Source organism: Notolabrus celidotus, chromosome 4 (genome assembly GCF_009762535.1).
Source record: "Notolabrus celidotus isolate fNotCel1 chromosome 4, fNotCel1.pri, whole genome shotgun sequence".
Classification (NCBI taxonomy): Eukaryota; Metazoa; Chordata; class Actinopteri; order Labriformes; family Labridae; genus Notolabrus; species Notolabrus celidotus.
In genome coordinates this window covers 6,488,279-6,514,205 of record NC_048275.1, presented here as the reverse complement: position 1 = coordinate 6,514,205, position 25,927 = coordinate 6,488,279, and the positions used below count along the sequence as shown (strand labels likewise).

The following is a 25,927-nucleotide window of genomic DNA, read 5'->3' as shown; positions in this document are numbered from 1 at the left end:
AAAAATTCTACCCCCTCACAGTGTGTGCCGATCGAGAAATGAGCTATCCAGACTACACTCGTCTTTTGTACCAGGCTGTAAACATGTTTATTTCTGCTGTAAAGGTCGTCTCTTTGAATTGGTGTGTATGTGGTTTCCGGTACTTCCAGAGCCAGCCTCAAGCGGATCCTCGATGAACTGCAGTTTTTAACACTTCCGCATTGGACTCATATTTTCAGACCAGAGGTTGCTGCTTGGTACTAACCTCAGTAAAATCAAGGCAAGTGGGTTCTCTGCATCCATCTTGGCCTGGATCATTTTCCTGTGCGCGTTGCTTTATTCCCACATCCAAGTAATGATCTTCATAACGAGACACTTAAGTTCTCTTGATATCATGAAATCAAGTTGAAGTGTTGCATTGCTATTCCGTGCATTCTTTCCGTATCAAAGACATCCAAAGATGCTTCCTTTTTTCACAACTTTCTCAGTTCTTCAAAGGGTTAACTTTTTATTGACAGTTTAATCAATGACGTAAGTGTTGAGGGGCGCAGGTTTGGCTTTGTGGTTGCATCATGCGCCGCATGTACAGAGGCTTTAGTCCTGAAGCAGGGTTCAATATCAGCCTGCCCACTCTCCCAGTTTGAGCTCATTAAAGAATATAAACTAAACAACAGAAGTACATTTTTAAACGTGTTAATCTGAGAGTAAACAGTGGAATATTTAGTCTTTATTGCCCTCCAGCAGTGTCACCCTGCTGTGCATCACTCTCCCTCAGTCTCCTTTAATCTGTGTTGTCTCAGTATTTAAGTCGACTGTCATGCCACTCAGCTCCAGCCTTTCACTTTCAGCGCTGACAGCTGCTAAGCAGCACGCTATCATCAACACGCTGCATGTGGACAGGAGAGCGGTTCATATTGTTTGATGTTATTATGTTTGTTGCGTCATGTGTGATGCTGTCAGAGCGACCGTGGACATGTGTGCTTTCATAGGGAAGTCGACCGTTGACCTAAATCTTAAAGCTCTATAGAATAAGCGGGGTTAGAGGAAGTCATGTGGTCCTCTGAGTGCTGGAGTCAGCTCTACATTATGCTACAAGACTGTCGTTCCTTCCGTCTGCAGAAGCAGCGTGGTGAGGCGAGGCGAGGCTGCAGCGAGCACGCCACCTTTCCTGCTTATTGTTTTAGCGTCGCTCTGTGTATAGTTACTGTGATCAGTTCACCTTCATCTTACATGATGCCAGGCATCCCCAAGCCCTCTTTACGTTGCATATGATTTTTAAATTTAAAGTCATATGTAACATAAAAGCAACATTAATATTGACATTAAGTAAACTTTAAGTTTATGCAGAAAATACTTTATTTTTCAATTTTTTGTCTAGTACCGTATCGTAAGAAATCATCCTATAACACAGGACTCCCTTTAGTGTCGCATATCATACTTTATTCAACAGTTTCATATCGGCGTATTTCAGTGTTTCGTACCAGATCGTACAGTCTCGGATCATATCGTATATTATGATAAAGTATTGTAAAGTATCAGTTTGTAACGTATTGCATGACTCCATAGTGCATTGTGAAGTATTCTTTACATGGTATCCTATCGTAACGTAAATTATCGTATTGTAACAGAACATATTGCATCATATTGTATTTTTAGGTGCTGTATCATATTGTAAAGTATGCTTTCGTAAAGTATGCAATCGTTAAGTATATCGTAAAGTATGCAATTTAAAAGTATGCTATCGTAAAGTATGCTATCTTAAAGTATGATATCGTAAAGTACGCTATTTAAAAGTATGTTATCGTAAAGTATATCGTAAAGTATGCTATTGCAAAGTATGATATTGTTAAGTATGCAATTTAAAAGTATGCTATCGTAAAGTATGCTATCGTAAAGTATGCTATCCTTAAGTAAGCTATTGTAAAGTATGCTATCGTAAAGTTTGCTATCGTTAAGTATGGTATCGTAAAGTATGCTATCGTTAAGTATGGTATCGTAAAGTTTGCTATCATTAAGTATGGTATCGTAAAGTGTGCTATTGTAAAGTTTGCTATCGTTAAGTATGATATCGTAAAGTATGCTATTTAAAAGTATGCTATCGTAAAGTATATCGTAAAGTATGCTATTGCAAAGTATGCTATTGCAAAGTATGATATTGTTAAGTATGCAATTTAAAAGTATGCTATCGTAAAGTATGCTATCGTAAAGTATGCTATCCTTAAGTAAGCTATTGTAAAGTATGCTATCGTAAAGTTTGCTATCGTTAAGTATGGTATCGCAAAGTATGATATCGGGAAGTATACATTCGGAAAGTATTTTGTCAAGTGTGCTATCGTTAAGTATGCTAGCGTTAAGTATGCTATCAAAGTATGCTTTCATAAAGTATTATATCATAATGTATGATATCGTGAAGTATGCTTTCGTTAAGTATGCTGTCGTTAAGTATGTTATCGTTAAGTATGCTATCGTAAAGTATGATGTCGTTAAGTATGCTATCGTAAAGTATGCAATCGTAAAGTATGCTATCGTAAAGTATGATGTCATAAAGTATGCTGTTGTAAAGTATGCTGTCCTGAAATAGAATAAGAGATGAGTCTAAAGAGGTTAATTTCGTTCAGACACTATTTTATAAATAGTTATTTAAATCAGCGGACAGGTAACTGACTCTGAGACCTGACTCTGAGACCTGACTCTGAGACCTGACTCTGAGACCTGACTCTGAGACCTGACTCTGAGACCTGACTCTGAGACCTGACTCTGAGACCTGACTCTGACTCCTAACCCTAACCTGAGTATGTCCTCGTCCACCCTAGACATGCTCTACAGTTGAACTCCTGTATGCTTCACATTGTTTAATATCATCTGAACATTGCTCTCCGGCTAAACTGAAGTATTTAACAGGTTTTGATTAAACCCAGACGGATTTCGTTTTGACGTTCAGCCCGTGTGTTTATCTCCGTTTACGATGCCGTGACTGTGAGCAGGAGCTGGATCACATCCAAGTGGAGCTTTGAGAAAGAGCTCTTCTGTTTTTGACTGTTTGCAGCTGGAGGGCTGAAGACGGGGGGGATTTATGGAGGGTGGAGCATGAATTCAAACTGATTTTGCATCTAGAAAGACATTCAGTAAGAGATGATATAAATATCAGTGACCGCTCCAACGTCCAGCGAGCTCTCTGGCTCACATGGATTCATTCAGACTGAATGAATGGATTCTGCTCAGTCCTGTGTGTGAATGTTAGACCACCTGACACACTGACACATTTCCACACCAAACCAGAAGTGATGGACCGACGGAGTCCTGAGGAAATGCTACATTCAAATTCATGTTAGTTTTTCATAGTGTAGCATGAAGGAGATGAAGGTCTGCAGGTGCTCTCCTCTGAGTATAAAACTCTCTCTGCTGTTTACCTGGTTATCACCTGGAGCTGCTGTGTCTCGTGTCCTTGGCTGGATCGATGAACAGATGCTCTCTGGTTCTCTGTCAAACATGGCCGCCCATCCTCTGATGTTTGGAAGGGTGATAACAGCAGGTCTTGTAATGTGAGTTCACTACACATGATCTTAAAGCTGCTCACAGACTCAGAGCGTGCTGACGTCTACAAGCCGTATTTACGTAATGACAGCAGAGGCTGCGCTCGTGTTTCCGCTGAAACATGTAGAGGGTGAAGGGTAGCGCTGTGGTTGTATACGTCCCTCTATTGTTCACAGCGTACGGTAAAGAAGAAAAGCATAAACTAGGTCATTCCTTTAAACAGGGATTTCCTCTGCAGCAGCACCACTGTCTGACAAACACAACAGAGGGCTCTCCAGGGCCGGGGCCCAAACCTCTCCGTTCCCACACTGCCCTGCGCTACGAGGTCTCCGTCCTGACTGTTTGGGTTCGTGTTTGGATAAGCATCATTTCTGTGAAGTGAGGAGAGCCCTCAAAGCTTTTCCTCTGTGCTCGACCCCGGCTCATGGCTCAGCTCAGTGTGTGAGCGCGGGAAGAACTGATAGAAACAGTGATGATTGAGTCAGACGAGGTGGTCTTTGGAAACTTTGGAATGAACTGGAAACAGGCAAAGAGGTGAAGCTGAGGCAGGTGTGCTCTTCGTCCGAAATGTACCTGCAGATGTACCTCAGGTGACCTGATGAAGCTGGGGCTGTGTACCTCAGTTGACATGATAAAGCTGAGGCTGTGTACCTCAGGTGACCTGATGAAGCTGAGGCTGTGTACCTCAGGTGACCTGATGAAGCTGAGGCTGTGTACCAGAGGTAACTTGATGAAGCTGAGGCTGTGTACCTCAGGTGACATGATGAAGCTGAGGCTGTGTACCTCAGGTGTCCTGATGAAGCTGAGGCTGTGTACCTCAGTTGACCTGATGAAGCTGAGGCTGTGTTCCTCAGGTGACCTGATGAAGCTGAGGCTGTGTACCTCAGGTGACCTGATGAAGCTGAGGCTGTGTACCTCAGGTGACCTGATGAAGCTGAGGCTGTGTACCTCAGGTGAACTGATGAAGCTGAAGCTGTGTACCAGAGGTAACCTGATGAAGTTGAGGCTGTATACCTCAGGTGACCTGATGAAGCTGAGGCTGTGTACCTCAGGTGACGTGATGAAGCTGAGGCTGTGTACCTCAGGTGACCTGATGAAGCCGAGGCTGTGTACCTCAGGTGACCTGATGAAGCTGAGGCTGTGTACCTCAGGTGACCTGATGAAGCTGAGGCTGTGTACCTCAGGTGACCTGATGAAGCTGAGGCTGTGTACCTCAGGTGACCTGATGAAGCTGAGGCTGTGTACCAGAGGTAACTTGATGAAGCTGAGGCTGTGTACCTCAGGTGACCTGATGAAGCTGAGGCTGTGTACCTCAGTTGACCTGATGAAGCTGAGGCTGTGTTCCTCAGGTGACCTGATGAAGCTGAGGCTGTGTACCTCAGGTGACCTGATGAAGCTGAGGCTGTGTACCTCAGGTGAACTGATGAAGCTGAGGCTGCGTACCTCAGGTGACCTGATGAAGCTGAGGCTGTGTACCTCAGGTGACCTGATGAAGCTGAGGCTGTGTTCCTCAGGTGACCTGATGAAGCTGAGGCTGTGTACCTCAGGTGACATGATGAAGCCGAGGCTGTGTACCTCAGGTGAGATGATGAAGCTGAGGCTGTGTACCTCAGGTGACCTGATGAAAATGATGCTGCTTACCTCAGGTGACCTGATGAAGCTGAAGCTGTGTACCAGAGGTAACCTGATGAAGTTGAGGCTGTATACCTCAGGTGACCTGATGAAGCTGAGGCTGTGTACCTCAGGTGACGTGATGAAGCTGAGGCTGTGTACCTCAGGTGACCTGATGAAGCCGAGGCTGTGTACCTCAGGTGACCTGAAGAAGCTGAGGCTGTGTACCTCAGGGGACCTGATGAAGCTGAGGCTGTGTACCTCAGGTGACCTGATGAAGCTGAGGCTGTGTACCTCAGGTGACCTGAAGAAGCTGAGGCTGCGTACCTCAGGGGACCTGATGAAGATGAGGCTGTGTACCTCAGGTGACCTGATGAAGCTGAGGCTGTGTACCTCAGGTGACCTGAAGAAGCTGAGGCTGTGTACCTCAGGGGACCTGATGAAGCTGAGGCTGTGTACCTCAGGTGACCTGATGAAGCTGAGGCTGTGTACCTCAGGTGACCTGAAGAAGCTGAGGCTGTGTACCTCAGGTGACCTGAAGAAGCTGAGGCTGCACTGATTCCCTCAGGGCGTCACAGAAACACTCGCTCATCAGTGTTTGCTTGGTTTGTTGGATAAGCAGGTTCAGATCTGGGAGGATGAAGTCCTGCTCTATCTGAGTACTGGATATGATGAGTCAGACATATTTGTCCAGAGACTGTTAAGTTGAGTCACTGTAAAGGAGACGTCTCTGCAGGAGAAGAGAGCAGAGATACAGAGACGAACTGAAGAAGCTCTTTCGTGTTTTTTCATATTTACGACATCTCGATTGCTCAATGTGTAAATCTGCCTTTCGTCCATCCTCTCCAGACGTCTCGGTGTTCTGGTTCGGTGACCTCTGTTTCCCTCTCGTTCGCTCTCAGCCTGTAAATAACAGCCAGCCTCCAGAGCTGTGTCAGAGGAATGTAAATAAATGACACGGGGTGCGAGGTCAACCTGCTAATGAGGGCCGCCGAGGAACGAGGAAGCGAGGCTGACAGAGGTGAAAATGACGGGGGAGAAGAAGCTGTTCATGCTCCCCTGTCAGATTCACATCCTTCACCTGCAGAGTTTGGATTAACCTTCAGGATGTTTTCAGAGCTTCCCTCCACATTCACTCAGCAGCACTTTTTGGCTGCGGCTGCTTGTTGCATTTTTCAGTTTGAGCTTTGTGGTTTCTGAAGATTTGATCCAAAGGGAGTCCGTTTACAGAGTCCTCATGACCGTCACATGGAACTCAAACTGCAGTTAAACAACAGTTCATACAAACATTTAGAGGAAGCAGCTGATGTGCTGTGCGTTTGTGGTTATGGAGGATAATTTGTGTACGCTCGGTCTGTGTTTTAAGAAAGCTGGATGAACCGCTTTGCACCGTGAGACGCTTTTGGAAGAATGTAACTTTCACCAAACTCAGGACTCAAAGCTTCTTAGAGTTTCATTTATTTACATACTAAACGTCTGATTTCATTTCATCTCCTGCTTTCCTTTAACTCTCCAATGTTTCAGTTATTTTAAGTATTTGCTGTGAACATTTAAACAGACAGTTTGTTCAGGGAGCTGGAAATTCACTCTAAATACATTTCAGTATTCCCTAACGATTCTTTTTAACAACGATTTAATTCGTATCATGATTCGTGGTTGCCGATACGATTAAAGGACGATATTGGTTCATTTAGAACGATACGATCTGAAACGATTCAGTGACTTGAAATTGATTCAGTAACTTTTTAGCCAAAAATTCAACCAGTGTGACTGTGAAATAAATAACTTAATTCTTGAACAGTCCTAGATTCCTGTTGTTTCTTGCAAGGGAATCAGGTATACTTTAATCAGTCCCTCCAGGATTTCGCAGGATTTTTTTGTGATTGTTGCGGCCTAAAAAGCCTGAATTTGCGACAGCTTTTTGAAAAAATTGCGGTGAAAGTTGCGATTATTTTTTTTTGCTTTTGTCCCCCAATAACATCTCAGGGCAAGTAAATACGCTAAATTACAGTTGTTTTTAGAAAACATTCTTGATGTGGCCACTGACTGTATTTTGATTCTCTTGATTCACAGAAAAATGCCATGAAAGGGCTGTATTGCACATTTACGACGGTCCCTGAATGCAGTTCACGGCACTCTGAAATGCATCTGCATCTTTGATGACAAGGAGTTGATCAAAACTTACAGAATGTGTCTGATGTTTCACCAAACTGGATTAAATCAAGCTGTAGATGCAGAGCTTTTTACGGTAACCACGGCAACAACGTCAAACCTCAAATAGTAAACAGACGTCCCCCGGTTGTGTCTTTGTCACTAACACACACGGGGGTAAAAAATCATCAATGAAGATGAGACAGAAGCATGGAGGTGAGGAGAGCTGGTTCATAAAGCACACCTGCTGCAGGTAGAGACCAAGCTAACACTGAGCCCCTCAATCTATAAATAACAACGTTGTCATGGTAACTTGTCCTGCCTGCTGTCCTCTCTTTTCACCCGTTCTCTGTGGGTGTTTTGAAAAGTGCTGATCAAGTGAGAACTTACGTTTATGTTCCAAGGAAGTCAAATTGATGACAGAACCGATGACGTACAGGGGCTGAGGTTAAGGTATTTGGTCAAATTTGCGGGAAAGTTGCGGTGATTGTAAAAAAAATTGCAAGGCCGCGAAAAAAATCGCGCTGATTGGTTGAATAGTTGCGATCGTGAAATCGTAACTTCCTGGAGGGACTGTTTAATTATGGATATATACAAACAAGTAAACAACAATTAATGGCAAATGCATTCACATTTCATTTGAATAAAGTTCAACCAACACTTCAGGTTGAATTAACAGGAGGTTAACCTTTTCTGCTCTCATTTTCAATATTCAATAAAAGTACAGTAAGTGCAGCAACCAACATTTCAACAATAGGTTTACCTGCTAGTTCTTTACATATCCTACAAACAGCGAGCGACTTATTTAGAACATCTCCGTCTTTGCAAAAGCCAAAGTGTTTCCACAAACTGGACCACAATGGTGGCTTGATAATTCCTCTGCCATCCGCCATGCTGACGTCACAGACAGGCAGCCTGAATTGAGTAAAGTTTAACGTCTTTATCATTTAAAGTGTAAAAAAAACACATCCATATAAAGTCTGCCGTGCTTAAATCCAATGTGTTATTTCCTAGTATGGATACAATCGATTTATTATTTATTACCTTTTAAAACGATGTTAGATCCATATATGTCGTCTGGAAGGCCAACTTGCCGAGCACAGATCGATATAGTCGGATCATAGGAATATAAATTGATACATCGATGTAGTTGATGAATCGTTACACCCCTAGTTTCACCGATCTACGTTCACCTGCAGAGCATCCGTCAGGAGCTGCAGGTGATCAGACTTGAAGGGCGGAGAGCGAGGAGAGATCAGGATAAAAGGAAGGACTAATGTAGAAATGGTCATCGTGTAACGGGGCAGCTCGTTCGGGGGACGTCTGTAACAAACCAGAAGACAAAGAAAGTGACTTGAGTAAAGCGAGGATGAAGACTTTCTCACCTGTCACACTCAAGGTGAATTCTTCGTGAGCTTCAGTGAATCTTTTGCAGGAGTCGATTGCTCTGAGTCAATGAAACTGCTGTGTCCGAGTTTCCCCTGAATGCCACGGTCCTCTCACCTTCAGTCAGCCGCCTGCACTTACACATCTGAGTCCACGCACGCACACGCACGCACATACACTTCCGAGCAGAGGCTGTTTACCCATTTCCAGTCCTTGCAGCATGAGCTGAGCAGTTCAGGGTGGGAGGGGTGACAGAGCGGAGGATCAGCCAACCTTCCTCACGCTCTGCACGTAGCACGACCATTAAAATACTGCTCCCTCTGGAGGGAGGCCAGGAGTCAAAGTTTACAGCAGTTCACTCCTCTCTTCTGCTGCTGCTGCTGCTGCAGCCCCACCCCTCGCTGCTCCTCTTCCTCTCTCTGTCTGTCTCGCTTTTACACCCCTCAGAGAACTTACAGGAAGCTCTTGTCAGTCGGCGTGCCCTTAACCCACATTCAAATCGTTAAAACATCCAGATCAAGACCCCACCCCCTACCCTTCATCTCCATGTCTGACTCGTGTTGTTTTTGGACTTTGAAGACCCTGATCTTGTGCATTCCAGCAGTAACCTGCATCGCCCCAAAGATGTGAGCACAATGTGGACTGACGCAGGTGTGTGCGGTCAGTGACGCAGGGAGGTGCGAGTCTGACGTGTGTGTGTGTGTGTGTGATGCAGACGATGTTTTAGGTTCATAAGTGTTTTAAAGTGCGTCATTTCTGCACACTTGAGGGTGAGACTCTCCTGAGCTGCAGCAACGTCTTCATCACCGTCACACTCAGCATCCTCTCAGAACGTCAGAGGTCCGTCTGTCCGGGGTCAGACTCGTGTCTCTGACGTTGTTGAGGATCAGATTGTGAGTGTGTGTAGAGATCACATCATACAGGGCAGGTAGAGTCTGCAGAGGGGACTCAGGATACTGGTCCGTCTGAGTTTATCATTCACTCCTGCAGCTTTGTCTCGGATGAACTCTCTGCAGCTCTTGTGTTGAAACTTGAGGACTTCTTTCCTCCTCTCTGAATGTTTGGTTCTCATGTTTTGTAAGAACAGTCATGTTATCTTTCTCTGAAACTGGGAGAAACATCCACACCAGTGACGCCATGTTTACGCTGTTAAACCACTGGTACCAGGAGTCTCCGAGTCTCTGTTTTTATTCCTGCAGTCCGGCACCTCTTCAGGACTCAACCTGAGACGGTCTTGCTGTGTTTGCTCAAAGGGTCAGATGACGAATGTGTGATGCAGATCAGATGATTTATTTGTCACCCTCACTAAAACGTGCAAACGTGGAGAGATTTAGCACATAGACAAGCTGCAGCAGGAAGCTTCAGAGTCCAATAAAGTGCAGGATCGGCTTCTTTAACAACACACAGAGCCTTCGGGACCACACTCCTGAAACTGGTCCAGACGCTGTCCGATTACAGCTGCGAAGTGAACCTTTATTTTGAAAAGAGTGAGGGGAAGTCTTTCTTTGTATTTACATTTATTCATGGAAAGCTTTGAGCGCTTTGCTGCCGAACCACTAACTGATGACCTCAGGTAGAGACGTGAACCCAATGCGTCCTGTCTGATTTCTGGACTGATGTATTTTATAAATAATGCTGTAAACACAGATTAGTCTGATTGAATTTAAAGTTTGGGGTTTTTTTTGGCCTTGTTGCCTTTATTTTGATAGGACAGCTGAAGAGAGACAGGAAATGTGGGGAGTAGAGAGCGGGGGAAGACATGCAGGAGATGTTCGACCGGCCTGGGTATCGAACCGGCGACCCCTGCGACGAGGACTGCAGCCTCTGTATGTGGGGCGCTTAGACCGCTAGGCCACCAGCGCCCCAGTCTGATTGAATTTGAGGTTCTGAAACTCTTATAGTCTGAAGGTTTTGTGACTTACGCAAAGCACTGTATCATGTCTTTGCCGCCAGGACCGAGACATGGCGGCCACATGCTGCCATTTCCAGGCGGGAAATTTACGGTGCTGTTACGTCTCGTCTGCAGCGTGTAACGCCGATCTCCCAACGCCGTAATGTGATGTGTAATCACACGCTGGGATACAAATACTGCACTGCTTTGAGGTGCAGCGTGTGAGAACGAAGGTGCAGTGATGGCGGTACTTTGCTCCGTCGCTGCGGTGTGCAGGAAGCTAAAGTCTGGGAAAATACAACTTGCTTGTATGTTTGAGTTAAACTTTTGGTCCCTCACTGAGCGATGCCAGATGCAGAAGAGCTTGCTCATAAAATGTCGCAACACTGACGCTTCAACGTGCAAAAAACAGGGTTCCCACTCGTCCTGGAAAACCTGGAAAACAGTTGACCAGTTTTGCAGTACTGGAAAACGCCTGGAAAATGGGAGAAAAAGTAAAATGTCCTGGAAAATCACGTATTGTCCTGGAAAAGTATTCCAGCATGAAGAGAGCTTGGGGCTCTGTGCCTCCCAACTTTCCCTGCAGGCCGAGAGCGCAATTACCGTACTGTAGCTAGGTGGAGTGCAAACTTCTCATAGTGAAAACAAACAGAACAAAAAGAGCGACACAGCTGCACAGAAACTGAACGTTGCAGACATCGCTGATCACAATAAACATCGCCATGCAGGAAAACAGTTAAAACTTTTTTAAATATCTGAGAGAGTTCAAAACTTCACTGAAAATGTCCTGTAAAATGATCTCTGGAAAAGAGTGGGAACCCTGAAAAAAACGTTCCTCTGCTTGATATTGGTCCTAAGATATTTAACTGTATATCTCATCTTAAGTGTGCTGCAGAAGTATTCACCTCCTTGGATCAACTCGTACTTCTTCATGCCAAAACAGTCTTTTATTTTGAAGGAGCATCTTATCTGGTATCCACAGATAAATGATGGAAAGTTTCAGGAGCTTGAAAACCTGACTGAGATCAGGTGAAACCAGTCGCCGTCAGAATCGCTCGTGCATTCATAAACAAATCTGCAAAACGTTGAAATAAGTGCGTTTGAATAGCAAGTGGTGAAACTGTGAGAGTGGGTGAGAGTCCAGGAAGAGGATGAACATTTATTCAAGGCAGTGCGTCATTAATGTTTGTGGTCAGGTAAGGTTTCCAAACAGAAAGTGAGACACCGAGCGAGGCACGAGGAGTTCAGTCTGCTGGGTGTTTATAATAATGTTGCTATGGTTGATGTTGATCCTAGTGCAGCGAAGAATGCGGAGGAACTGGCCTTTTGTTCGTCATATCACTGCTTAGACACGGTGCATGAGGGCTGAATCTGCACTCTGCATGTGCGCACGTTCACTTCTCGCCTCAGCTCCTCTTTGAGTAAACACACACGGTCGCATGGTGTCAGAGGAGGGTTGTTTATGAGAGCTAAAGTCTTTTATTTGGTCTGCAGGCAGGGAGACATGCAGAGACGGTTTTTCCTTTTAATTCACCCACAGCTCTCACCTAAGTGTTTCTGTGACACTTTTCCCGGCAGTGTGCGAGTCACCACTTGTGTGTCTTTTTCCCGGGGGGACTTTCTGCCCTGTGCGAGTGCTTGCACCCGCTGTTTACACCAAGAAGTTTACAAGAGCTCATAGGGGTTCACTGCCAACACCCAAGCAGATCATGTGAGTCTTAATAGAGCAGGAAAAGGAGAGGGGAAGTTGACGTGCAGCACGATATCTCCGGTTTATTTTCTCACCAGTTTAAAGTTTATAATGAGGCAGCTGTTGTGAGAGGACCCGGATCAGTCTGGGTGCAGGTGAGACGAGGACACAGTGATGTGCAGAGACCGTCTGCAACGTCTGGTTACCTCTGGGAACCTGTCACATTTACATGGAAGAGATCACTTCGATGCCACCTTACCTCCATCATCACATAAAAACAGGACACACATTTTAAAATATATATAACACAGCCCTTTAACTTAAATAATAACAATTAAAGTTGCAAGCGGTGATGAACGGGCCCTCACACACCTGCAACCACCACCTGATGTGGGCCACCACCACCTGATGTGCAACAGGTGTTGCTGTGAAAGTATGCACCCTTACTTGTGGGCCATTTTTCACATTCAAAACTAGGTGGTGCTCTTCCTGTTGGTTTTTGGATATGGGTGCAAGAGGCTTTTTTGTGCGTCCTGATTCCATGAATATGCATTTCCGAAATCGTGGACGTAGCTCGGAGGGTTATTTTACCCGTTTTTTAAAACCCTTTAGGGGGCACTATGGAGCTGATTTTTGAATTTCTATGACAAAGTCCTAAATTTTAAAAATGGGATGCGCAGCTAAGGCGTGTGGCCGATTTGGTGAGATTTCGTGCATTTTAAAGCCCCCCAAAATCAATTTCCTGTTGATGGCGAGACATGTGCGTTTGATGCACCACCTGCATGTCTGCCACGCCCACAATTTTTAGATTTTGCGTTTGTTTTTTTTTACAGATAACTTTGAATCATCAATGTGTTTACTACAAAATGTACATGGTTTGGACTTGATCGGAGAAAAGGCCTAGGGAAATATCTCTTGAATGCGTACCCTTGCGAATCAGGTGAAAAACAGAAGAAAGAAAAAAGATGGCCGACTTCCTGTTGGGATTTCACCATGACATTGGGTATCTTTTTTGTAGGTCTTGGCCTGATAGATATGTGAAAAAAAATGTCATGCGTATAAGTTGAACCGTGTTGAGGGGATGCCCAGTTAGAAAGAAGGGGGCGCTATTGAGAGGTTTTTGGGACTTTTTGTACGGGACCAAAAGAATCTCAAAATTTTCGCCAGGCCTGACGAGTGTGTTAAGTTTGGTGAGTTTTCGGGCAGGTTGAAGACTCCAAAAAGGCAATTCACTTTACTAGGTAGGAAGAAAGAAAAATCCTTAGGGCCCTAATAAATACTAATTTATAGAGCATAGTGTTGTAGTCAAGACCACATTAACCGAGACCAAGACATGTCTGAGACCAAGACAAGACCAAGACATTTGGGGACCGTGACCGAGTCAAGACCAAGACCAAGACCAAGGCAGGGCAAGACCGAGACAAGACCAAGACCATAAATATATAAATGAAATATCATGATGAGAGTTAACAAAATAAAAGACTTCTGTTTATTTTATTTAAGTTTGCTTTAAATACAATTGACAGCAACAAACAAGGTTTGGTTTTGTCTTTGTTGCCTTTCTTTTGACTCCTTCAGTTTTGTTTGGTCATCGTAAGTTTAACTTTTGCAGTAATGTCATACAGTAATGACAGGGACACATCAGTCGTGGTCTTGACCGGTCTTGATATAAAATACCGAGTCCGTCCAGTCCGAGACCGAGACAAGACAGAGTAAAAATGCTTTTGATTCCTAGACAAGACCGAGACCTTAAATAAGCGGTCTAGAGACCAAGACCGGTCTACAACACTAATAGAGCACTGAAGGTTTTAACTTCAAAGGATGAACAGGACACAAAGAAGGGAACTTTTGCCTCCAATATCTCACCAATCACACTTGTTTGTCGTCCTCTCTTCAGGCGATGGTGGCGTGTTACCCTGGAAATGGGACAGGATACGTACGCCATGTGGATAACCCCAACGGTGACGGCCGCTGTGTCACCTGCATATATTACCTTAATAAAGATTGGACTGCCAAGGTGAGTGAATGCTGTGTGGATGAAAGGTGTGCTCATTAGTACTGGAGGATTTAATCTCACTGAGATTTGAATAAAAGGAGTAAACACCAAACTAGTAATTAGCAGTAACATGACTCATGTCGTGAGCTGCTCACAGCTCGGTGTAGTTTTCACACAGACGAGTGTGTGGGAGGTTAACATGCCAGTACGTGCTGTTCGGCCACTCTCCCTGTTAATCCCATTAAAACACAGAGATCCTGATAATCCAGACACACCCAGTCAGGGAGAAGAGCGCCCCCATGCTGCCTCACACACACCCATTGTTCCTCCTGCTGAGAGGGATCACAGGTTGAAAGTGGTGGGGGTTTGATATCATAGCTTAAATCATCCTTAAACCATGACTGTGTGGATTAAATCAACATTTTAACTCATCCTGATGCTTTGAGGAACAATTCCCCGGTAACATATTTTTACTTAGACAAATCCTTTGAGGGTTTATTTCTCTGACTTATGATACTTGATCCTTTTTGTTAGTAATATTGATTCAAAAACAGAGAATAAAAAATAAGAATAATGTTCCTCAGAGTAACAAAGAGTTCATGGATTTCATCATCTACAGAACATTACATCATTAAAAGACTCAATCTGGAGACACCTCTGTACAAGAGGGACCAAAACCAAGACTGGATGGACCTGATCTTCAGACCCTCAGGCAGAGGGACTGTAGTGGAAGTCACTGCATTAAAAACAGACATGACTCTGTAGTGGAAGTCACTGCATTAAAAACAGACATGACTCTGTAGTGGAAGTCACTGCATTAAAAAGCAGACATGACTGTAGTGGAAGTCACTGCATCAAAAACAGACATGACTCTGTAGTGGAAGTCACTGCATTATAAACAGACATGACTCTGTAGTGGAAGTCACTGCATTAAAAAACAGACATGACTCTGCAGTGCAAGTCACTGCATTAAAAACAGACATGACTGTAGTGGAAGTCACTGCATTAAAAACAGACATGACTCTGTAGTGGAAGTCACTGCATTAAAAACAGACATGACTCTGTAGTGGAAGTCACTGCATTAAAAACAGACATGACTCTGTAGTGGAAGTCACTGCATTAAAAACAGACATGACTGTAGTGGAAGTCACTGCATTAAAAACAGACATGACTGTAGTGGAAGTCACTGCATTAAAAACAGACATGACTCTGTAGTGGAAATCACTGCATTAAAAACAGACATGGCTCTGTAGTGGAAGTCACTGCATTAAAAACAGACATGACTCTGTAGTGGAAGTCACCGCATTAAAAACAGACATGACTCTGTAGTGGAAGTCACTGCATTAAAAACAGACATGACTCTGTAGTGGAAGTCACTGCATTAAAAACAGACATGACTATGTAGTGGAAGTCACTGCATTAAAAACAGACATGACTCTGTAGTGGAAGTCACTGCATTAAAAAACAGACATGACTCTGTAGTGGAAGTCACTGCATTAAAAACAGACATGACTCTGTAGTGGAAGTCACTGCATTAAAAACAGACATGACTCTGTAGTGGAACTCACTGCATTAAAAACAGACATGACTCTGTAGTGGAAGTCACTGCATTAAAAACAGACATGACTCTGTAGTGGAAGTCACTGCATTAAAAACAGACATGACTCTGTAGTGGAAGTCACTGCATTAAAAACAGACATTACTGTAGTGGAAGTCACTGCATTAAAAACAGACATGACTCTGTAGTGGAAGTCACTGTACCCACAAATGCAGGTTGAAACTGAACCATGCAAAGAGGAAACCATATATAAGCCTGATCCAGAACCACAGAGACTTCTCTGGACCTGAGCCCGAAGAGTAAAACTGTCCTGTGGTCTGATGAATCAAAATCTGACGTTCTTTTTGGAAATCATGGACGCTGTGTCCTCTGCAGAGGGCATTAAAAGACAACAAGGCACATGTTGGAAAGTAGATTTTCACCCTGTGACCCATTCAAGGCCCTTCCTTAGAACATGAAGGTTAGAACAAAAACTGCGAGAATGTTTGTGGGCGAGGCGTTCAGGGTCTCACCTGCTCAACATGACTGATAAACAGGAAACTGCACACCAAGAAAAAACACCCTCACAGTCTGAAGCAGCTCCTGTGAGGTGTAAAGATGTCTTCTCTGAGGAGGTGGTGACATTACAAGACTCAGAGTGAAGCCAGAGATCCAGACTTCCTCACATACTTGACCTCCAGACTCGAATATGACGTTACGTAATACAGGAAACTCTGCGTTAGCTCTGGATGCTTGACGGCGGGTGAATGTCAGATTTTGATTCATCAGACCACAGGACAGTTTTCCCCTCAGTCCATCTTAAAGGGATCAGTTTGTCTCAGAGGGAAAACTTCCAACCGTGACGGACATTTGTGAATAACTGCTTTGGAAAATTGTAGTTTCAGGCTGTCCTGATATTTTCTTGTCGTTTTTAGGAGCGTGTGTGTTAACGGGGATTTTGTCAATACAGATAAAACTGACATAAGAGTTGAGAATTGAGACCTCAACTTCCTGGGTGTTTAATATTCACATTAGATGACAGTGTCATCTGCGTACATTTGGGTTTCAACTTCAGGGCAGACAAGTGGTAGATTATTAACATATAGACTGAATAAACAAGGTCCTAGAAGAGAGCTTTGAGGCACACCAGCACAACAATCAAGAAATGATGGGCTCCTATCTCCTACACGTATACATTGACTCCTCATTGTTAGATACACTTTATTACCAAAAGTATTCGCTCACCTGCCTTGACTCACATATGAATTTAAGTGCCATCACATTCCTAACCCATAGGGTTCAATATGATGTCTGTCCACCTTTTGCAGCTATTACAGCTTCAACTCTTCTGGGAAGGCTGTCCACAGGGTTGAGGAGTGTGTTTATAGGAATTTTTGACCATTCGTCCAAAAGCGCATTGGTGAGGTCACACACTGATGTTGGTCGAGAAGGCCTGGCTCTCAGTCTCCGCTCTAATTCATCCCAAAGGTGTTCTATCGGGTTCAGGTCAGGACTCTGTGCAGGCCAGTCAAGTTCATCCACACCAGACTCTGTCATCCATGTCTTTATGGACCTTGCTGTGTGCACTGGTGCACAGTCATGTTGGAAGAGGAAGGGGCCCGCTCCAAACTGTTCCCACAAGGTTGGGAGCATGGAATTGTCCAAAATGGTTTGGTATCCTGAGGCATTCAAAGTTCCTTTCACTGGAACTAAGGGGCCAAGCCCAGCTCCTGAAAAACAACCCCAAAACCATAATTCCTCCTCCACCAAATTTCACACTTGGCACAATGCAGTCCGAAATGTACCGTTCTCCTGGCAACCTCCAAACCCAGACTCGTCCATCAGATTGCCAGATGGAAAAGCGTGATTCATCACTCCAGAGAACGCGTCTCCACTGCTCTATGGTCCAGTGGCGGCGTGCTTTACACCACTGCATCCGATGCTTTGCATTGCACTTGGTGATGTATGGCTTGGATGCAGCTGCTCGGCCATGGAAACCCATTCCATGAAGCTCTCTGCGTACTGTACTTGGGCTAATCTGAAGGCCACATGAAGTTTGGAGCTCTGTAGCAATTGACTGTGCAGAAAGTCGGCGACCTCTTTGCACTATGCGCCTCAGCATCCACTGACCCCTCTCCGTCAGTTTACATGGCCTACCACTTCGTGGCTGAGTTGCTGTTGTTCCCAAACTCTTCCATTTTCTTATAATAAAGCTGACAGTTGACTGTGGAATATTTAGGAGTGAGGAAATTTCACTACTGGATTTGTTGCACAGGTGGCATCCTATGACAGTTCCACGCTGGAATTCACTGAGCTCCTGAGAGCGGCCCATTCTTTCACAAATGTTTGTAAAAACAGTCTGCATGCCTAGGTGCTTGATTTTATACACCTGTGGCCAGGCCAAGTGATTAGGACACCTGATTCTGATCATTTGGATGGGTGAGCGAATACTTTTGGTAATAAAGTGCAGGTCTCCATCCATCTGATAGCATCCAGAGAAAAATTAAAATTGGACAGTTTCAACAGAAGAACATTATGATGTACTGTCAGATGCTTTTCTTAAGTCCAAAAAAACCCCAGCCCCTACAGCACTCCTATTGTCTAGTTTGATTATATTGATTATAGTTGTTTGGACTTGATGGCTGACAAGTCAGCAGCAAAGAAGAGAGGAGGAAACTGCAGAAACTTGAGAGGAGTTTGAAAACATGCACTTAACTGAGACAGGGACCAAATGAAAGCAAACTGACACAGCCTCACACCGTGTTGTGGTTTGTGGTCGCTTCGTTTCAGAGTCACTGAGAAGGAAACACTAACAGAAGAATCAGGAGGAAGCGGACGTCACACAGGAGCTGCTGTTGTTTTCTGCATCTGTTCATTTCAAGCTCAACTGTGACTGAAATGTTAAAATCTCTGTGAGGAGTTTTTACCTGATGTAAGGTCCTGAAGTGTCTCTATCCAGACCTCTGCTGGTGAAGTTTGTCAGAAGGAAGTTCTTGAGCAGGACGAGGTTTTTCTTCTTTAGATGATTTTAAAGATTCGTCCTCATGTCTGATTCTGGAGCAGGATTATCAAACAGACGTAGTTTTTCTCACTAAAGAGTTAAACGTGTATATTTGCGTTATTCTGTTATGAATTGGGACACCGGAGCTCCCATCACCACAAGTACACCGGTACGTCTGCTCACCTTCTGTAAGTTTAGAGTTTAGAAAGTGTAGTCATTGTTACGTTGTTAGAGCAGACTGATGTTCAGACTTTGTGTTGTTCAGTGTGATGTTAACTCGACCTGGACGCCGTCTGATAAGAAATCTAGTCCAGCTTTTGTTATGCTGCTATAGGCCTAGACTGCCGGGGGGAACTGGCGCACTGACACACTGGGAACCTAGTTCACCCCCTTCCCCCCCAACCCCTTCATCACTTACTTTAACTCTGCCTGTCCCATTAAAGTTACTAACCATAGACCTTTCTGGAGACGTCCTCCTGCTGCGGACGTGCTGGACTCCAGTGGCAACAGCTTCTACTACTCGTCTCCTCACTATCACCACTCTCTCTTACTCTCCTCTATCCCTCTTTCCAGACCCAACTGGGTGGAGGTAGATGGCTGTCTAACATGAGTCTGGTCCTGCTGGAGGTTTCTGCCTGTTAAAGGAAGTTTGTCCTTGCCGCTGTAACTAGCTAAAAACTGCGATGTGCAATGCTCATGATGGATTAAAGTGGGGTCAGACTGAGTCTTACCCTGTCTTGGTGTTGGGTCTCTGTTCATAATTTGACATAGAGTGGTCTAGACCTCCTATGTTTGTAAAAGCGTCTTGAGATAACGTTTGTTGTGATTTGGCGCTCTACAAATGAAGATTGATTGATTGATTGTCTAGTAGGCCGAATCGTGAAATCTGAGGGTTGATTTTTCGGGTTAGAGTCTCTGTTTAAAGAAAGAAATCACTTTGCTCAGCTAGAACTGAAAGTGCATCTCATGTTTGGGCTGTAGGTGTTGTCCTTGAAATCAGTCCAGCTGGATGTGGGTCAGAGGGTCACGTCCTGCAGGCGGGGGTCATCCTGTGTTCAAATACTGGTTTCATCTCTCTCACTAGCAGCTTTACGTGATTAAAAGTTAATATCAGAGATCCTGGAGCTGCTCACTCACAAGTTGAAGCTCACAACGAACCTGTCTCCCGTCCTCTTTGAGCCTATTGTGCTTTGTTCGTCACAGCGCCGTTATTCCCCCTCATTAAAGCCAGTATAAACGCACCGCCACAGAAAGGGTGTGAACCTTTTTCTGCTGCTGCTAAGTTTGCGTGTGAAGAGAGAGGAATATCATATCAGCTGTGTGAGAGTTTAAGCGGCACGCTCGCAGCAATCTGCTTTTTCACTCTCCAGGTCCTTTATCCAGCCGGAGCAGTTTTCCTGTCCGTTATTCTTCCTATCCCTCCACAGGAAGGCCGCCCCCCGCTGCTGCTTCCGATCCTGAGCTTTCCTCCTGGAGTCGGACAACCCTTTTCCTTAACTTTGTCGTCCTATGTTGATCTTTTTAAAAGCTCCACACATGAGATATGATTGAGTTGATCTTTTATATGAGTAATAAACTCCATTGAGGGAGGTGTTTTTCATTCCTCTGACTCAGAGAACCTAAAGGTTTCTGAGACCCTCTCGCTCTCGTCCTGCTTTGTTTCAGTCGTGACGTTCTCACGTTATTGATCCTTCTCTCCTCTCGTTCTGCTCTCCAGGAACACGGAGGCCTTCTTCGAATCTTCCCAGAAGGAAAGGCCCAGTTTGCTGACATCGAGCCCAAATTTGACCGTCTGCTGCTGTTCTGGTCGGACAGACGAAACCCTCATGAGGTTCAGCCCGCCTTCGCCACCAGGTCAGCACCCAAACCTGTGTACTGCACACGCTCAGACGATGTGGCGTCTTTTTAACTGGAACTCACGTATCTGATTCTGTCCCTGCAGGTATGCAATCACGGTGTGGTATTTTGACGCGGACGAGCGAGCCAGAGCGAAAGAAAAGTATTTAACAGGTGAGATTTCACACGATCACAACAGCAGCCTTCTGACTTTGCAATGTTGGGTTTAACAAGAACAAGAAGGAAGTCTTGGTTTCGTCCCATGTGCACCTGGAGCCACGTCTGAGGCGGTGCAGCTTAAAGCAGCTGGACTCACAAGATCACCACAATGCACGATGGATCCTCAGAAACATCGAGACCCTAACCCATAAAGAAAACATAACAGATAACATGCATACAGCACTAGCTTCATGCACAGAGGTGTAATTTACAATCAGAGCTCTGAGAAGAGGTGAGGTCATCATAAACCCGGCCTGTGTTTCCACGCAAACTTTACCCCTGGGCGCTTCACACGGGAAGGCGTGTTGGCTTCATGACAGCTCGTGAGCAGCAAGTTTCACCAATGTCACTCGCTGAAAGTGAGAACAGAGCGCTCGCTGATGTTTCTGATCGTGATCATTTTGTTTTCACACAATGCTTTGATTTTGAAATCGTGTTCAGGACAGTTGCTTGGTAAAAGATGGAACTTGCACAGCATCTCCCTCTCTGTTACATCCATCTCTTTGCTCCTCTCTCTGCTCGGCTGGTGTCTGTGTTCAGCTCCCTTATCATTTAGTGATCCCATGAAATCAATCATTTTCAGATGACTTCTGCGTCTGACTCTGACGACTTACACATATAAATATGAACAATAATAATAATAATACTTTATTTATATAGCACTTTTCAATACAAGTAACAAAGTGCTGTACAGTGGGCAATAATAACAAAGCAAAATGAATGAAGCGAATAAAATGAAATAAAATCTTAAAACAGACTCTTAAAATCAGAGCTAAAATTAAATAAAATCACACAATAAAAGCTTTCCTGTAAAAATGTGTCTTCAGTAATGACATAAAACACGGCACTGACTCTGCAAGTCTGATCTCCTCTGGCAGGCTGGCAGGCAGCAGGCAGCCTGTCCCCTTTGGTTTTCAGTCGGGTCCAAAGGGGACACACTGATCGTCACATGCATTCGTCTTTGTGGGTGGAGCCCACTTATCCCCCAAGTCCAAACTTGCTAAATGAGCATGTGTTTTTTTATGACTTTCAATTTTAATTTTACAAAAGAACTAATCAGCAATAATACATGGTATACATCTGTTTGTTACAAATATCCTCTACTCCGCCACCACCCACATACAAAACCTTAACCAAGAGGGTTCAGCAGATGCTTTCTTCTACAGTGGCTTATCATATTAAGGAACATAAAATAATAAGATCCAATTGACATTAAAAAAAAAAAAAGATACAAAACCACTTATAATTTTCACATTTGATCTTCATTCTGTCCCGTTAATCCCATCAAGATACACGCCCCACTTCAGAAGATATTTTTCTGTTCTGTCCTGCATCCTATAAGACATCCTTTCAGCCCAGTTCAGTCAACCAGTTTGGAAAAGGAGGTTCTCCCGGGGTCTTCCAATTCCTGAGGATAATCTGTCGCCCAGTCTTAATAGCAGTTTGTATCCATTCCATCAGTGGTTTTAAAAAAGCAGATAACACTGTAGAATCTCCTAAAACAGTACAGTACAAATGACCTTTTACAACATTAACAATATAACAATGAATCTTCCCCCAGTACTGATTAATCGTGGTGCATGACCAAAGTACATGTACCAGTGTTCCTTCATCTACGCCAGAGGTTCCCAAACTTTTCAGCCCGTGACCCCCAAAATACAGGAGCCAAAGACTTGTGACCCCTACTGTCCCTCCAAGTGGTTAAATGTTGCTTCATACTTAATTTACTTCAACTTCAAAATTAGTTTACCTACATAATTGACTGTTAGCTAACCCTAACCCTAACTTTAGGAGTCATCTGGCAACAAAGAAAGGCAGAAAACTAATGAAATGTACTTATTTGCAGGGTTTATGTAAAATGTAACTACATTTTTTGTCTATATTTTTACAATAATGGGTAAAATAAGCAAATTTAGATTACTTAAAAATAAAAAAAAAATAAAAAAATCTTGGAGACATCTCGTGACCCTCCATTGGTGTCTCAAGACCGCTCAGGGGGTCCCGACCCACAGTTAGGGAATCCCTGATCTACACCACACTTCCAGCGAAGAGCCTACTTGGGGTCCAATAAAACCAGTGCAGAATTTTAAATTGGACAAGCCTCACCCTCAGATCCCTTGACATTGTTTGTAAATGACCGACAATCTTAAGCCACTCCTGCTCATCATATGATACCCCCAAATCTCTTTCCCAGGAACCTTTAAGGGCTGTGACAACTCCTCCATAATCCACGAGCATCCTATAATATTTAGCAGCTTCATGAGCTTCCCCATATACCTTTTATAATTTTATTTAACCCTCCTGTTATTTTTCGTTTCTCTGGAACAGCAATAATGTTCCTGGGTCAATTTGACCCGAGGCATATTCAATTATCCAAGTGTGTCAGAACCCCAAAAAAAATCTCAAACACATTTTTTTAAATCTAATTTTTAACTCCATTACTAACCATTTAAATCAAGAATTAGTTAATTGGTGTTCTTTAATCCTCACAGATCATGATTCAATGAGAGTAACTCACTAATTTTTCATTTAAATTAATGTTAAAACTTTTATTTAATGTACACTGGAAAGCCCTAAATACAAATAATAGTTTTTACATGACACAGATTTTTGTGTATTGTATTTTACATTTTGAATTTTCTTTTTTTTTATGAAGTGATCTTGATAAATGAACACGAGACACCTCTTCTGTCACATGCTGCCAGGATTTTTAGGCAGTTTTTAGCTGGTTTGGAAAGCGTATATTGCCTAAAATGTAAGGAACCTTTGACTGCTGGGTCAAATTGACCCATGAACAGTATCTATGTAATATAAACATGTAGGAGGGGTTGCAAATATGTGCAATGAACCATTTTAATTCTATATGTTGATTTAATCTATTAAGCCAAGCAGAGGAAGTTTCATACTGAAAAAAATATTTTAACAATTTCTTTTAGATTTTTGAACTTTAAAAAGGGTCAATTTGACCCGCAACATAACAGGAGGGTTAAGCCACTCCTGCTCATCATATGATACCCCCAAACCTCTTTCCCAGGAACCTTTTAAGGGCTGTGACAACTCCTCCATAATCCACGAGCATCCTATAATATTTAGCAGCTTCATGACCATCTCCATATACCTTTTATAATTTTATTGAACTTATCCGCTATGAGTGTGTTTCTTTACTGAAGCTTTGCAGATTTATTCTCTCTGATTTTGTGGATCCAGAAGAGACAGCTTGCATTTGTACTTTTCCAACCCAAGTTTTCAGAGCGTGATTTCTCCTCTTAAACATCCTCTCTTGTTTCTGTCTCTTCTCTGTTCAGGTGCAGGAGAAAAAGGAGTAAAAGTTGAACTTGGTAAACCCTCTGACCCAAGCTAATGGGACGCCTGCACCTCCTGACAAACCGCCAATAAGTGCTCTGTCCTCCAGAAAGTGGCCTATAGAGAGCATGTGTGTGTTTTTACGCGGCGGATCAGCAGACTTTTGCTCGAGTGGATGGACGGTCCAGCGGAGATGAAACAAACATACGCAGTGATTTTCATTTTCAGCAAACAAGGGGGCGACCCAGCGGACGTTGAATGTCATGACATTGTTCTGAAAGGGACTGTGTGGATGTTTTCCTCCTCTCTTCTCTCTGGCGGAGGACGCTTTGGTTCCAGCGGACATCCTCAGAGAGTCTCTTCACGGAGGACTGAAGCTCAGAGAGGATCTACATCTTTTGCATTTTGTTTTTTGCAGTTAATTCCTTCAAGGTACAGTGTTCTGCATATGCTTAGTGTGTTATGCTTTTCACATGGAATCAGCTGTTCTAAGCTACTGTATGGCAAAATGTGCTTGAGTTTGCAATAATACGAGGAATGATTTGAATTAAAAAACACCCCTTTTCTGACAGAAAGCCCGTTCGGAGTTTGGATTCATGTTCTTGAAGCTTCACAGGAACCTGCTGCGTCATGCTGGTGCGGTCCTGCCTCCTCTCTTCGAAGTAAAACTGAGATTTTAGGAGAAACTTAAATGTGACTGATGATAACCGCCTCCACTGCTGTCCTTTTTGCAGGATAAGAGGTGTTGTGCTGCCCCCTGCTGGCTGACAGCTGAAGGTTTGAATTAGACCAGCAGATTAGGTCTGATTTAGAAAAAGAAGCGTTCATGAGAGAGAAGGATCTAAAATGAGATTAGGTTGAGTAATCCACTTTAAATTTGAATCAGATCAAACTTAGACTTTTAAGAAGGACTGTGTCACCTTTGGTCCTAGAAATGAGGATTATCCTGATCCCAGCAGGAGGCGAAAAATATGCACGGTTTACATAAAAGGTTCAAATCGAAGAAGTTTACGGTACAAAACCCAACTTTAATGGATCCTTGCACATTTGTGCAACACTTCTTGCAGCTTGAACTGGGCACTCATGGCGAGCACTCCAGAAGAACCTGTGACCGGTATGATCCAGAATCTGACAACAGGACTTCTCTACTTTAAAATTTAGGTGTGACTCCGACTCAGGGCAAGGAGAGGCGTGTTTGTCGTTTCATGGGACCTTTAGAACAAAGTGCAACATATCATTTTACGTGTAATCATAAGCGTTTCTAGACCATTTTTGGGGGTGTGGAAGAACCCCTAAATTGAATCCCAGCACCCTAAAATTTGAGAGATTTTTCTTTTTTTTTTTTTACTGTATGTCCTTTTTAACAAGCTAGGAAAGTTTCAAAACCATACAGTACTTGGTTGAAACGTAATATTTCAACAACAAAAATACAGCAGCAGCTGTGTGTGTGCGCGTGTGTGTGTGTATGTGCACGGACAGACTGACAGCCTCATCATGCATATAAGATTGTTTTTTCAAAAAAAAAAGAGGCAGGTTCAGGTAAGAGTATAAGATCAAATGGTTAGTAAATCAGCTTTGCGCGCACTATCAAGTTCGCACGTGATTTTATACATGCAAACCTTTAGTAGATCGGGCCCTCAGTGTCCAGTTAAGACAGGACGACAGCAGCACAAACCTCCTCTGTAACAAAACCCAACTTTAATGGATCCTTGCACATTTATGCAACACTTCTTGCAGCTTGAACTGGGCACTCATGGCGAGCACTCCAGAAGAACCTGTGACCCGTATGATCC

General features: G+C 43.7%; 1 protein-coding gene across 1 annotated transcript in view; it reads left to right on the top strand.

Moving 5' to 3' along the window:
* The window catches only part of egln1a (egl-9 family hypoxia-inducible factor 1a), a 33,093-nt gene extending 8,381 nt beyond the window's left edge, over positions 1–24,712 (top strand). Inside the window, exons 2-5 of the mRNA XM_034681933.1 lie at positions 14,140–14,259; positions 20,494–20,630; positions 20,719–20,786; positions 24,137–24,712. Coding sequence (XP_034537824.1) covers positions 14,140–14,259; positions 20,494–20,630; positions 20,719–20,786; positions 24,137–24,192 — 381 coding nt within the window. The 3' untranslated portion in view covers positions 24,193–24,712. The remainder of the gene's footprint in view (positions 1–14,139; positions 14,260–20,493; positions 20,631–20,718; positions 20,787–24,136) is intronic.
* Positions 24,713–25,927: the final 1,215 nt, after the last annotated feature.